The following is a 14,622-nucleotide window of genomic DNA, read 5'->3' as shown; positions in this document are numbered from 1 at the left end:
GAATGCTCGTTTTATTTCTAAAATTCAAGCATAAACTTCATGTAAGAAAGAGTTTCTCTGAAATTCATTTTTTAAAAATATGGGGAAAAAAAGAAACCTTCAAAATTGACCCTGCACACTTCTAGTTTTGGTACTTAAAGACCTCTGGGCTTCTTATATGCTGAGTATATTCTTTGGTTCCATATGGTACTGTTTTGAGAATAAGTGAAGTTCACTATACTGTAAGTAGAACTACTTTAGGTAGTTACAGATGGATGAGAACATGCAGATGGAATTGAGAATTGTCTTTTTCTGAGTGTTTATGGTAGTTTTGCAGAGCCATTGACTGATGACTTAACTCCAGCTCACAGAAACTTATCCTCAATTCTCTAACATAAGCAGTTTTTTTTTCTTTTTCATACTGGTTGTCTTAGGCAACCAATTTCTTTTTGGAATGTAGTAGAGAGATACAGGAGACCTGTATGCTAGTTTTTCATATTATCTCTTCCAGATGTCATAAGCAGAGCTTACCAGAAGAACTTTCTTCCTGTCTAAGTACAAAGCCTGAAATACTGAGAACAAAACCAGATGTTGTCTGCAAAGCAGGGTTACTCTCCTCAAAGTCCTCTCAGATTGGAACTGGAGACTTGAAAATTCTGAGTGAGCCAAAAAGTGACTGTACCCAGGGGCCCAAGACAAACGCTGATCAGGACAGCGGATTGGAATCTGTTTCACAACCATTGACTGGCCTACCTAAGGAGTGCTTACATACAATGGATTCTTCTAAGACAGAGTTGGAAATTGCCAATACTCCTGAATTGCAGAAGAACCTAGAACATGCACCTTCCACATCTGATGTCTCAGATACGCCAGAAGTTAAGGCAGGTGCCAATAGCAATAGCCCTAATACTTGTGCAGAAAAAAAGGTAGAACCTTCAACTTTAGCTTGCCGATCACAGAATTTAAAGGAATCTGCAGTAAAAGTAGATAATGAAAGCAATTGTACAAGAAGCAACAATAAAATCCAAAATGGTGAGTGTTTCTAAATTTCTATCGGTAAAAGGTAAGAGATGGTAGAGATGTGATATATATCGTATATCTTTTTCTTACCCTATGAGAAAATATATGAAAATGACTTTGTAGAAACAGTTCATACAATCAGAAAAGCTTTTTTTTTTCCTCTCTAATTTACTTTGTTTTGTCTTTTTGAGTCAGAGTCTCACTCTGTCACCCAGGCTGGAGTGCAATGGCATACTCCTGGCCACCACAGCCTCGACCTGCTAGGCTCAGGCGATCCTTCTGCCTCTGCCTTCCAAGTAGTCGGAGCTACAGGCATCACGTGCTAACATACCCAGCTAATTTTTTTATTTATTGTAGAGACGAAGTCTCATCATGTTGCCCAGGCTGGTCTCGAACCCACAAGCTCAGGTAATCTTCTCGCCTTGGCCTCCCACAGTGCTGGGATTATAGGCTTGAGCCAGAAAAGTTTAAAGAAGATAAGTATAATCCCCAAATCTCAGAAATTATTTCTCTTAATATATTGGTATACCTGGTTTCATGTACATAGAAATAAAGATAATCTGTCTTACACAACTGGGTTCATGCTAACAATTTTAGCCTGTGAATTAGTGTAGGTGTCAATTAACACTTTAAGCTGCAAGGATTCCATTATATGCATTTACTATCTAACTTAAGTGGTTCCTATTAGGTGACTCCCAGTTTCCGGTTGTAAGAAAATAGTTTGAAACAAAATCTAAAGTGATCTGGCGGTCACTTCATCTTCAGCCTATCACTGATCTTTCTGTAGCATCCAGTTTGGAGTGGAAGAGGTGACACTCTGTTTATGCTCACTCACATAGGTAGTTCAGATCCAATTTTTTTTTTTTAAAGATGTAGTATTGCTTTATCATCTCTAGAAAAGGGACTTTGTTTTATAGATGTTAGGAACAGGCGGAAACTCACCAGAAAGTATCAAGTTTGAATTATGATGGTGGTAGTTATCAGGAGCTCTTACCAGAATTAGAAGAACCGAATGGCTTCAGCATGTCAAAAGGTTTTGAGCTATTAGAATTTAGATACTTTTTAACACTTGTCAGCTATGTGGAAAAATCAGTATGGGTTTTGTTAACTTTCAAAAAACGTTTTAAAGAAACTGCTCATTTGAATCAAATGAATCTATCCGCAGTTGCTTTTTTATGACAGGCCTCTGAAGTTAGAGGGCAAGATGGGTGGATTTGACTTGCAAGCCTTTTTAGTACAGAGTCGGAGGAATAAAAGAAGAACTTTCTTTGCTTAGCGTATCGATACTTCTAACCCAGCTTCTTCATTCTTGAGGTTTCAGTTAGTTGACATATAGTTAATTGTATAAGATTAGAGTTCCTCAGAAATTGTCACTCTCAAAAGACGGTGAATATTCATGACCATATCCTTATTCTATGTCTTCATTCTTCTGTGCCATCAGCCCTCATACTCAGCTAGTTTTTGAATCACGTTATTTTGATATTACATGAAGAAGCAGAAACAGTAAGCACATGGTAGATACACAAGTTGAGTTTGGAGTCCAGCTTTGTCTCATGTAATACACTGTGCAGCTCCTCTTCATTTAATGTGATTTTAGAAGAAATGAAAAACTTAGTCACGTCCTGGACAAGCACATCCTGCGATAGACTGTGACTTGTGGCTGAGGAGTAGAATGTGATCAGAAGTCTACCAGGACTTCTGAGCTGTCCACTAGTCCTGCTTGTTGGCACAGAAAGACTTGGAGAACTGTTCTATTCCTTTGCTCCACGTAGGGGCTAGAAAACGAGCAAACTGGAGTCAAACATCTACTTTTTTCTGTTTCAATAGATGTGTGGCTCTTCAGAAATGGGCATTGCCTTTTGCAATCTGGACTGAACTCTGAATTGAGAGAATCACTGATGGCATCAACTATTCCTCTCATCACTAAAGAGTTAGATTTAGACAGTTACACCTGCTTATTGCTAGATATTTTAAGCCAGGGCAGAACAGATAAGATAATTTTTGGCTTCTTGCCTATCATCTGTGGAAACCTGGCCTAATTCAAAGGACAATGTCTTTCAATAACTGATTAATTAAAATTCCGCCCTTGAACGACTAATCTCTGTTTCTCTCCTTTCTTACTTTACTGTCTCTTTCACTATAACTGAATAAGAATGTTTAAGGGATCAAGGTCTGGCAGCATCATTTAGCAGTTTACATTGTGTTCTAGTCCTGCTTTAAAAGAGAGGTAAGATTAGATTACCTCCAAGGCAATTATTGTGAAGGTGTTTATTTTGTTTGAAACCTTCTTTGGTTTGGAATCTTCCAATTTTCTCCAAGACTAGCCTCTCCCACCTGTCTTCAGCTGGTTCCCCAGAAGGTGTTTGTTTTTGTCTTTTGTTCATTTGTCTGAGAACTGCTTCCCTTTCTCAGCTCCCTTTGGACCCTGAGAAAGAGCTTTTCTATCTGTTTTCTCTGAAGTGTTCCTTAAGGCTCTTCACTTACAAGTGAATTCTTTCCTGTGTTATTTGCGCTGACACAGCGATTGCTCTTTCCTGTGACATCTCTACTTTTTCTGTCTTTTTCTTTAGGAACCATACTAACATTTCAAGTTCTCCTGTCCACTACAAGTTAAAACTTAAAACCTGCATTTACTCTTAATCCTGAATGGACCATATGTGTGAAAGAAATTGAAGACATGTCAAGAGTCCAGTGACATCTCTTAGGGGCATTTAGGAGATAGCTCTTACTTTGTAGGTCAAGGGGCTGTGCAGGAAAGCTGTTTGGTTTTTATTGTATTTAGAATGCTTTGCTTTTGTGAAGTACTCTCAACACCTTAAACCAGTCTTTTTTGAGTTTGGAGAGTGACAGAACCGATATCCACAAAGTCAGGCCTTTCAAGATGAACCTATCTCTTTGCATTGCTAATGTTGCAGTGAGTTTGAATTGAGTATCTGATTTTAAAAGTCTTCCAAGATATTTCTTTTATCTAGGGTTGTGAATAGAAGCATACAGTAATTTTTAATTTTGAGTCTGGCTGTTGAACTTAGGGTTTTATGTTGCCAAGTGGATACAACAAGCAAGAATTGTTTCATGCAGAGAATAAAACTTTTCCAGTTCTGATGATTGTTTTCTGTCCAACCATTTGTAGAAATTACAGTTGAACCAAGAATGGAGAAGGGGGGTTCTCTTTTGGGGAAAATTGGCTTTTTGGATAGCATTCAGCCAAGTACTGATGTGTGCTCAGAAATGTGAGGTCCTCTTCCTTACTCTTTTGTTTTCCCAGCCCCATCCCGGAAGTCGGTTTTGACAGACCCAGCTAAACTCAAGAAGCTGCAGCAGAGCGGCGAGGCCTTTGTGCAGGATGATTCCTGTGTGAACATTGTCGCCCAGCTGCCCAAGTGCCGAGAGTGTCGCTTGGACAGTCTCCGCAAGGATAAGGAGCAACAGAAGGACTCGCCTGTGTTTTGTCGCTTCTTTCACTTCAGGAGGTAAGGCGTTTTGAGAAGAGCCCAGATAATCTGAGCCCTGTTTCATATTTGTGTTCCTCTTTTGTCAACAGTACCTAGAACTAAAAAGGTAGAAATTGTATTTTTAATCTGTAGATTTGGGGATCTAAATCTTACTGTATGTTATTTACTTTTCGTTCTCTTGTACACTTTTTTTTAAAGCAAAGCAGCCTAAAAATGCAAACTTCTGTTTCTAAAAGTAGCAGTCATTATAGAAAAATGCTGAAGGCTCTGAAAAACCACTACAAGTAACTACTGTTAACTTTTCAGTGCATTTTTAACGCTTGTATGGTCATAAGATGTATTCAGGCATACTTTGTTGGTGTGTTGCCTATACCGTTGGGAATCTTAATGTCCCAGTACAGAGTAGGAACCTCGCGATCACGTTAACATCTGTTTGAAAATGCTTTTGAATTTCTGTGGACGAACTCTTCATGGCGGTGATTGATCATTTATGTAGCCAGTTCCCCTGTCGGTATTAAGATGCTGCCACCGCTACTGCTGGTAATGTTTATTTTGTGTTGGGGTCTCACTCTGTCACCCAGCCTGGAGTGAGTGGCACAATCGTGGTTCACCATGGCCTCAAACTCCTGGGCACAAGCAGTCCTCCTACCTCAGTCTCTGTGCACCACCATGCCTGGCTGTTTGATTTTTGGTAGTGACAAGGTCTTGCTATGTTGCCTAGGCTGATCTTGAACTCCTGGGCTCACGTGGTCCTCTTACCTTGGCCTTTTAAGGTGCTGGCATTATAGGTGTGAGCCATTGCACCTGGCCTATTTTGTAATTTCCGCCACTTGAAATAACGTAGAAATGATCATCTCCTTGTCCACATCCCCTTGCTTTGGGAAGATTACTAGAAGTGGCACTTCTGGGTTGGAAGGTATGTGTATTTTAAGGCTTTGATACACATGTTCTGCCAAATTACTCTCCAGGAAGGCTGCACCTGTGTCTATGTCTACTGCAGGGTCTAAGCATGCTTGTCTCTGTGTCTTTGTCAGCAAGGAGAGACATATCTTTTAAAAACATTTTTCTAGTATTATAAATGGCAAAATTTTGTTTATATTGTATGTTTTTAAAGTCAGATTTGCTTTCTTTAAATTCCTCTATCCTGAGTGAAGAAAAAGGCAGCCTTATATTCTGTTTTTTGTTGTTTTTTTTTTTTTTTCTTTTGAGATATAAATGAATAGTGTTGAATTTTAGATATAATTCACTTTCTCAGATATCTGGATACTTTCAGGCTCACTAATTCTAATCATTAACAGAAGTGTTGACTTTAATTTCTTCCTGTTTTCCACCGCCTCTCATTTTATCTAAGTTAAAGGATTGCTGAAGAGCTGAATTAAATGCACAGGCAACTTAGATCATTCATTGTCTGTGCTCTTCACTTTCAGATTCATGCTTAATCAAGTAGAGTTTTTTAGATACACGTTTGCCCCATTTATTCCCGTGTAAATTGCAGAAGCACATGATAAAGTATGTGGGTAGCATTTAGAGCTGTGATACTGTTAACATATGTTAACACATATATGTATTAATACATTTTCTGAAAAATGCCTAACCCAGAATAAGCTCTCAGTAAAGGTCTGTTCTATTCTACTTCCTCTCAAGAGAATTTTTTCTTAAACACATAAGTATGTTGCAGTGCATATGTGTTCGTACTTTTTCATCTTTTGGAGAAACCACAACATGGTTGTACTTTGTACAGGTCTTTGTGTTCCTGCTGTAGACTTAATTCATGTCATCATGGCTCCTCTGCTGTGGCAAGTGTACTGGACTGTATGAGAGATCAGTGTCTGTGGCAAAGGCATTTTAGAGAGGGGCTACCTTTTTTTCCTTTCTTCTGAGTAATAATATTACTGGAGGTTTTTTCTTCTTAAGTATACTTGTGTAGCATTCTAAAAGTCATTGACCTTATGACTTAGCTGTTTTTTCAATTTTGACTCTTTGCGATTACCTCCCCCCACTGCTTTCACATTTATTCTTTTCGTTTTGTGACTACCTCTAATGTGGACTATCAGTTAAAAACTTGGGTCTCTTCTTTGAATGCTTGAAATAAATTTGCATCTATTTGGCAATTCCTGGTCTTTTGTTCTTTAAATTTATTCTGTACTCTTCTGGACAAGTTGTTTTTCTAAAACACAAGTTTGGGTGTGTCTTACAGGCTCAGAGTATTGATAACTGCCAGTTCCTAGTAACGAAATCAAGGTCCTTGGCAAATGCTGAAGGCTTTTAGAACTTGACTCCAACTTACTTTTCCGACTTCTTCCTGAGTTCTTACCTATTTGAATAAACCCTTTGGTGTAGTTAGTCTATGTTACCCAGTTCGCCTGTAGTTTTCTTGCTTTTGAATGAAGTACTGTTTCTCGGAATACCTTCTTTTACTTAACTGCCTTTTCTTTCAAGGTGAGCTCAGCTACGTCTACCATGGAGTCCTAACATTTAGCCCCACAGAACTTGTAGTCAGCTCCTGTAAGAGTTAGTGACTGTCATAGCATCTGTCACAGCCTCCTTCCTTGTGTTTTATGTCTGCTATGTCTCCAGCTAGAAATATTTACTTATCTTTAGAGATGGGTCTTACTCTTGCCCAGGCTGGAGTGCCGTGGTGCAACCATAGCTCACTGTAACTTCGAACTCTAGGCCTCAAGCAGTCTTTCTGCCTTGGCCTTCCAAAGTGCTGGGATTACAAGTGTGAGCCACTGGGCCCAGCTGAAAACACACAAAAAATATTGTTTAAAAGTTTAAAAGAAACACATAGTTTATAAAAATATTCCAGCATTAGAGACCATTGGCAGCAGGTTCTGTCTTACTCAACTGCTCAGCTTCTGAGGCTCATTTCATGCTTCCTCCTCCGAGTCCGCTTAGTGATGTAGCTGGGGGTCACACGGGTGCTGAGTACCTCACAGCCAAAGGTGGTCCTCGCCTCCGGGGCTGTTCAGGACTGCCCTTCTTTTCCTAGCACTAGTCTGCAAGTAGTGGTTGTATTGGACTATGATGAGAAGCTGGGACACTTTCTAGTTATTGTTGGTGTACTTCTGTAGTAACTTGTGATGTCCTTTGCCTTTAAGTCCCAAGTCTAGCAGGTTGAACAGTTGTCCCTAAAGGCAGTATCATTATATCCTGGTTTGAGGGCAAAATATACTTCTCTCCCCCTCTTCTCCCCTTCTCCCCCTCTAGCTTGTCTTTTGGGGGAAAATTTACATTTTATAAATAATTCTACTGATATTGCCAAATAATAATTGCTGTAATTAGCCGTGGAGATTACAGAAAACTAGAAAGGACTTTGTTGCTTTAGATACTACTTAAATAGTAATTACAGGATGTAAATCAATTTTGTGTGTGTATGTATGTGTATATATGTTTACCTACATCTATATAATATATATATATATATCTATATAGATATATCCTTTTTGCTCCCGCTTCCCCTAGGTTACAGTTCAACAAACATGGTGTGTTGCGGGTAGAAGGCTTCTTAACACCAAACAAGTATGATAGTGAAGCAATTGGCTTGTGGTTACCTCTCACCAAAAATGTGATGGGGACTGATTTGGACACGGCAAAGTACATCCTGGCCAACATTGGAGACCACTTCTGTCAAATGGTGATTTCTGAAAAGGAAGCTATGTCAACTATTGAGCCACACAGTAAGAACATCTCTTAGGGGGTAGGAATTTTGAGCCCAACCTGAGTTCCAGTTGCTTAGGTTTTATTTCCATTCAGAAGTTTAGATGACTTTGGTAAAATGAGGTTGCATTTTTCCTTTTGTAACAGGTTTCCTCAGAGTCGGCTACCTATCTGTGGGGTTTATTTTGAGCCAATTATCAAAGGAGTGGAATGCCTTTTTTGTTAAAAAGGGTAAAAGTGAGGTGGAATTTCACAGGCTCACCAGCAGTGCAGGCTGCCTGAAAGGAGATGTGATCTGAGATTGCTTTACTTTAAGACAGAGGCTCTTAATCAGGAATACATTTCAAAGAAAATAAGAATGGGTAGGCTTTTCTCTAGACCTGTGGATCATTGTGTGCAGGGCTGGGTCCCAGGCATGAGAATGGGAGCAAGCTCAGATGGAAATGCTTCTTTTGGGGTCAAGGTTTAAGGAATACTTGGCAGGTCTGGCTGGGGTATGCCTGAGTCCTCCTCTCTCTGGGAGCACTCTCTGATCTGGCAGCCCAGCAAGCCTTGGGGGCCAACTGGGTGACACATCAGAGCCAGAGCTCCTTCATGACATCTCACAGTAGGATGTCTGGAGGATAACACACTTCTTCCTGTCACGTGCCTCTGCAGAAAAGAGTTATGTAGCTAGAGGCGCCACCAGGCATTTGTTTTGCAAGTCTCACATTTTCTTCCATCATTGTATCTTTCTCAAGTGGTGGAACGTTAAACAAGAAGCCTTTCCATTCCTCTGGTGTGTATATTTTTAGACTTTTTGAACTGAGAGTGTTTAACTACAAGTTTCCGCCCCAGCCTTAAGAATTTTGGTTGTAGCTACCAGCAGCTAAATGAAGCTAGCTTAGACACAGAAATAACTTAGAGGATACATATAGATACATCTCAGAGTCCAAGAAGGGAACTAGGGCATTCCCAGTAGCAGGACTCCAGAGCTGGGTGGAAGTGGGGGTTGTGAACTCCTGAAGCAACCAGAGTCACACGGAAGGGAAGAGCAGCTTCAGAATGACTGTGTTTTCCTGGGGTGGGAAGGACTCTTAGAAGTCAAGAATCTTTGTAAACATTTTTCCCTGTAACTTACTTAAGATAACTGTTACTGGTTTTCCAATTTCAGTAGCGATACAGAGCTATTGAATACACATAAATAAAAGTAGTAGATTTAAAGACAAATTCTGAAGTCACTGGTCAGTGGTATATAAATGACTGCAGTGTGGAAACGCTGTTTTGAAATAATGAATAGCTTGGCTTCTGAATCAGCAGAGCTGTTATAAGCAAGTGATGTTTTTTTCTTTTATAAAGGTGACTCATCTGAAAAATGTAGTTTTGTTTCCAGATGGAAAAAGGCACAGTCAGTCTTTTAGGAGCATAATTAAGAAACTGTCCTTGAAGATTTAAATGTGATTAACCTTTCCTCTGTGCCTTTTTGATTATCCTGTCCTCTTTCTTTCCTCTTTGACAAGCTGGTCAGATTGGAGAGAGAAATTCATTGTGAGTGATACTGAAACATGTCAACATACCCAGATGGGTTGTTCCCAATCCTGAGATCAGGAAGCACATTTCCACCATGAAACTTGTATTCTGTCCTTTCAGCAACAAGTCATCATTAAGTGGGTGGCTAAGAGATCTGAGAGGACTTTCTAATAAAGCAGTGTAACCCAGGTGATCGAGGTATGAAGTTCATCAATGCCATGTGTGCAAACCTGAAGCTCTAGGTATTGTGCCCCGGGCTATTACCTTATCATTAAATGGCAGAAGTTTACTCAGCAGCTGGATAAATTTGGTGTAAACTGAAGTTTGATCATTTGGGTTGTGCTCAGTCTGAAGAAAATGAATTAGCCACAGGCTAGATTAGGAAAAAGACTTCTCTATGGAACAAGAATGCAGCAGTATTGATTCAGTGTCGTTCAAGGGAGTGGCACCGACTGACTGGCTGGCTGGAAGGAGTCTTCTGGCCAACAGACGTTGGACTTTTCTGAGACCCACCTTTACTCATACCTGAAGCTTTCTGGTACCTGATTTGGCACTTCTCATGCTGAGGGAGGTGAAGTCTGGTGGTCTGTCCTCTCCTGGAAGGCCTCTCCCTTCAGTTATCAGCGGCCGCAGGAACAGAAAATGCTGCTTTATAGAATCCTGGTTGTGCCTTTATCTGCTGAATGTGTGGTTAGTGTGAGGCAGTTCTGGGTTCCTACAACACTCCTAGTACTGGCAAACTCGAGTTTCGGCCCTGGCTGGTCAAGGAGCTACCTGGGACCATTGTGCCTGCACTAAGTTCGTGTGCTGCTTCCTCCAGGCACTCGAAGCCCACTGGGATGTTATAGGCAGTCCAGGAGGATGTCGGACACCCATGAATAACCTGGTGCTCTGTGCTGATTGTTGTATTTTTAGATGAGTGAAGTGTTTTTTTCTCCTCGAGAAAGCCTGGCCCAAGCAGCCTGTAGAGCCTCAAAGGGACTTAGGATTCCAAAGGCCGAGAACCACTGCTGCGTGATGCCGTGTCTGAGATCCAACTTGTGTCACAACTTCTGTACAACCTGAGCAGGGATTCTGCTAGAATGGAAGTTCAGTCTCTTGGGGGAGGTGAAACTGTGCCCAAGTTTATACAGAGTGAGGAGGCTTGAGTCTGAAGTACCAACACAGGTTGATGGGAGAGTTGAGGGAATCCAGGAGAGCTTCATGGGCGAGGCAGCATTTGCGATGACGTCTGAAGAAAGTACATGGGAACTCTAGTCACAGGAAGCGATGATGACTCCGCTTACAAACCTTCCGTGTTGATTTCAGAAGCCTTCTTCTTACCCAAGACTAAGGGATTTATTGATTTTTGCAGGACAGGTTGCTTGGAAGCGAGCTGTCAAAGGTGTTCGAGAAATGTGTGATGTGTGTGACACCACCATCTTCAACCTGCATTGGGTGTGTCCTCGGTGTGGGTTTGGAGTGTGTGTGGATTGCTACCGGATGAAGAAAAAGAATTGCCAACAGGGTGAGAACTGCCTCGATTGTCCAGCCCCCTTACACAGTTTCATTAGTGGCCTTTTGTTGATTTCTGGTTGATGGATTTCTTGAGGCACTTGGGGCCAATCCATTAAGAACAGTTACTGCAAATCAGTTGTTCGCACAGACAGTCTTTTAAGAGCATAATGGAGAAACTGTCCTTGAAGATTTAAATGTGTGGCTTACAGATGCTGCTCACAAGACTTTCTCCTGGCTGAGGTGTGTGAAGAGTCAGATACATGAGCCGGAGAACCTAATGCCCACACAGATCATCCCCGGAAAAGGTATGCCCTGTGCTGCAGTGCTGCTTTCCCCTGGTCTCAGCTAACTCTGAGGCTGGTAGTTGGGTTTGGTTTTGTGCAGCGAGTTATTCACTTTGTTTTCGTATGTACGGTAAACTGTCCGGAAGTGTATTGAATAATGGTCCTGATGCTTTCTGATCACAGTCTTGTGGATAATTTTGTGGAAGAAAAGAAAATGGTGCCTTGTGGGGAAGGCCCACATGGCAGGATGGAAAGGAAAGGGTGGGACAAGTCATCCGTGAGAAATGTGGCTTCTGCTCTGCATGTTAAGGTTGAAAGTCCTCAGCACCCTTTTCTCAGATGTTTGCCTCTGCCCTTTTTTTAGCCCTCTATGATGTTGGAGACATTGTTCATTCTGTAAGAGCAAAATGGGGAATAAAGGCAAATTGTCCGTGTTCAAACAGGCAGTTCAAGCTCTTTTCAAAGCCAGCCTCAAAGGAAGACCTAAAACAGGTATGATTGCTTATCCCTTCGATTGTTGTCTGTTTTTCAAATAACTCCAGGATTTCTATAGTGCATTTGAAAGGAACATGGAGCTGGCTGTCAGTGGAGAGAGAGAGAGAATTCATACATTTCCTGTGACCGTTCAGAGACCCATTCTCAGTGTTTTTTATTTGTTTCCCAGGCAATGGCATGCTAACAGCTCACCACAGCCTCTACCTCCTGGGCTCAGGCAGTCCTTCTGCCTCAGCCTCCCAAATAGCTAGGACTATAGGCATGTACCACCACACCCGACTAATTTGTTTATGTTTTTGTGAGGTCTTGCTGGGTTGCCCAGGCTGGTTTCAAACTCCTGGAATCAAGCGATCCTCCTGCCTCGGCTTCCCAAAGTGCTGGGATTACAAGCATGAGCCACCAAGTCACTTTCTTACTTTTCACGTTAATTTTTGTGGACCTTATCTGTGGCCTCTTCTGATAGTAGGTTTTACATTTTTGTTTCTTAAGAAACCAGAAACCTCTTCTATTATAGTCTACTAGCAAGTTACTGTAGAATTTGTTTTTTTTAACACTTCATTAATTTACAGAATTAAACTTATTCAGATAAACTTTAATAGTTTAAAAGTTACTGAATATATTTTGCTGATGTTTTTGAAGAGTTGAAGGAAATAGCAGTGAAATGAGCCTTTACCTGCCACTCATAAAAATTGTATGTCTTCTCGGTCCCCATATGCCTCTTCATGGTGGTATCCTTCTCCTCCCCACTGTCACATCTGCCCCCTGCTGTCCCCTTTCTCCTTCTCCCCAGTACTCATTATCCTTCATTGTACTTCATAATCAGAAGTTCACATTTTTATACGCTGTGGTGTCGCAGGCAGCATGGGGAAGTGGAAGAGCTATGATCTTGAGTCAGAACCGAATCTGGGTTCTTTTTCTGCCGCTTTCTAGTCGCGATTGGGCATTACAGAATGACATCACATGTAAAGGGAGGGCCTGGACCACACAGGAATCTGAATATTCTTTTTCCTCCTCCTCCTGTATATACAAACTCACCAGCTGTGTTCCTCCCAGCTTTTTAAAAATTTTCTTTAACGAGTCATCTTAGATTTATGAGTTCTGTTAAAAGCTCCTCATACATTTTAAAGCTAAATCAAAAGTGTTCTCTTTTTTTGCGTCCCATTTCCTTCTGAAATCACAACTTTACTTTCCTGCCTGCCTCAGTTATTCATTCAACAACCATGTCTTGAGTGCCTATTCTGGATTTGAGGGGCGAGTTCACAGGGGAGACAGGCACAAAGCTGCCATTTAAAGCCATGTGGTGCGCCGAGTGAGAGGGATGTGTTACCCCATGGGATGGGTGTGCTTACAGGTCTGCTCTGCTACAGTAGGATTCCTGCAGCTGTGGTGGCATCCAGGGCTACTAGGCAGTTCTGTTTCAATCCTTATCACCTATGGTTGGCAAGCCGTTATGGGAGAAGGTAAGAAAAGGACAGTGTAAGTCTTCAGGGTGCGAAATCCTCCTTCCATGCTTAACACAGGCTTCCTTGGCTGGAGAGAAGCCGACTCTTGCTACCGTGCTCCCGCAGAATCCCTCCATGCTAGAGCCAGCAGCCATGGCTGGGGAAGCGGCCTCCAAGCCAGCTGGCAGCATGAAACCTGCCTGCCTGGCCAGCACATCGTCCTTAAGCTGGCTGGCAGACCTGACCAGCGGGAATGTCAACAAGGAGAACAAGGGTGAGTGCGGCCCACTTTTTGTGTGTTCCTGGGTACTTTAGTGCATTCATGGAGGGTCTTGGCAACCTCGGTTGCTATGAGGACAGTGGCCAGACGTTGGGTGAAATGGCAAGTGCTTCTTTGTAGTCGCCTTGGAACCTGCCCCAGCTGGAGATGTTCTTGAAATGAAGCACTAAAGAGGAGCAGTTGGCTGTTGCAGTAGAACTCTAGGTGAGGGTGGGATTCGGTTTGGCAAGAATGGGCTTGTTTTCATAAGTGATTCTTGCCTTTCTAGCCTTACCCTATATATGGTTTCTGTCTTGTCTAAGTTGGATTGTGCTTTTGTCATTTGTGCTGTTGTCTCAGATGATAGTATAAAGAATATGGTCTTTGGAATCCGGTAGAGCTGAAATTTAGGGAATTCTGCTTTTTTGGCTGTATTACAAGAGATAAAAATTGCAGATCAATTTTTTTCATGCAAAGACCCTGAACAGAATTTTAGAGACTCAAATTTGACACCATAAAGGAATTATATAGCAAGGTTTTCAATAAATGTAGTGTAGTCTAACATTCAAAAATACAGGAGAGTGGCTGGGCACGGTGTCTCACTTCTAACATTCCAGTGATTTGGAAGGCCAAGGCAGGAGGATTGGTTGAGGCCAAGAGTCCGAGACCAGCCTGGGGAATATAGTGAGACCCTGTCTCTGCAGAAAATAAAAAAATTAAGTGGGCATAGTGGCATGTGTCTATAGTCCTAGCTACTTGGGTGGCTAAAGGTAGGATATTGCTTGAGCCTGGGAGCTTGAGGCTACAGTGAGCTGTGATTGTGCCATTGTGCTCCAGCCTGGGCAATAGAGTTGTCTTTATTAAAACATTAAAATATATATATGAGAAAAATCAGGTGATAAGATGCAAACAAAAGTCAGTAAAATTTAATACCTATTACTGTTAAAAACCTTTTAAGATTAAGAGTAGAAGGGAACATCCTTAAAAGTTTCAACAAGAAAGTGACAGCAAACATAAATAATGGT

General features: G+C 41.5%; 1 protein-coding gene across 1 annotated transcript in view; it reads left to right on the top strand.

Annotated features, from left to right (window-relative positions):
* The window catches only part of KDM3A (lysine demethylase 3A), a 44,576-nt gene that overhangs the window by 15,791 nt on the left and 14,163 nt on the right, over positions 1–14,622 (top strand). The window contains exons 8-14 of the mRNA XM_021710196.1: positions 491–1,011; positions 4,265–4,469; positions 7,917–8,131; positions 10,975–11,127; positions 11,327–11,422; positions 11,766–11,893; positions 13,417–13,612. Coding sequence (XP_021565871.1) covers positions 491–1,011; positions 4,265–4,469; positions 7,917–8,131; positions 10,975–11,127; positions 11,327–11,422; positions 11,766–11,893; positions 13,417–13,612 — 1,514 coding nt within the window. The remainder of the gene's footprint in view (positions 1–490; positions 1,012–4,264; positions 4,470–7,916; positions 8,132–10,974; positions 11,128–11,326; positions 11,423–11,765; positions 11,894–13,416; positions 13,613–14,622) is intronic.

The sequence above is a fragment of the Carlito syrichta genome, unplaced genomic scaffold, assembly GCF_000164805.1.
Source record: "Carlito syrichta isolate Samal-C Ts95f unplaced genomic scaffold, Tarsius_syrichta-2.0.1 Scaffold288277, whole genome shotgun sequence".
Classification (NCBI taxonomy): domain Eukaryota; kingdom Metazoa; phylum Chordata; class Mammalia; order Primates; family Tarsiidae; genus Carlito; species Carlito syrichta.
Note: the sequence above shows the minus strand (reverse complement) of the source record. Positions and strands in the feature narration are given on the sequence as shown.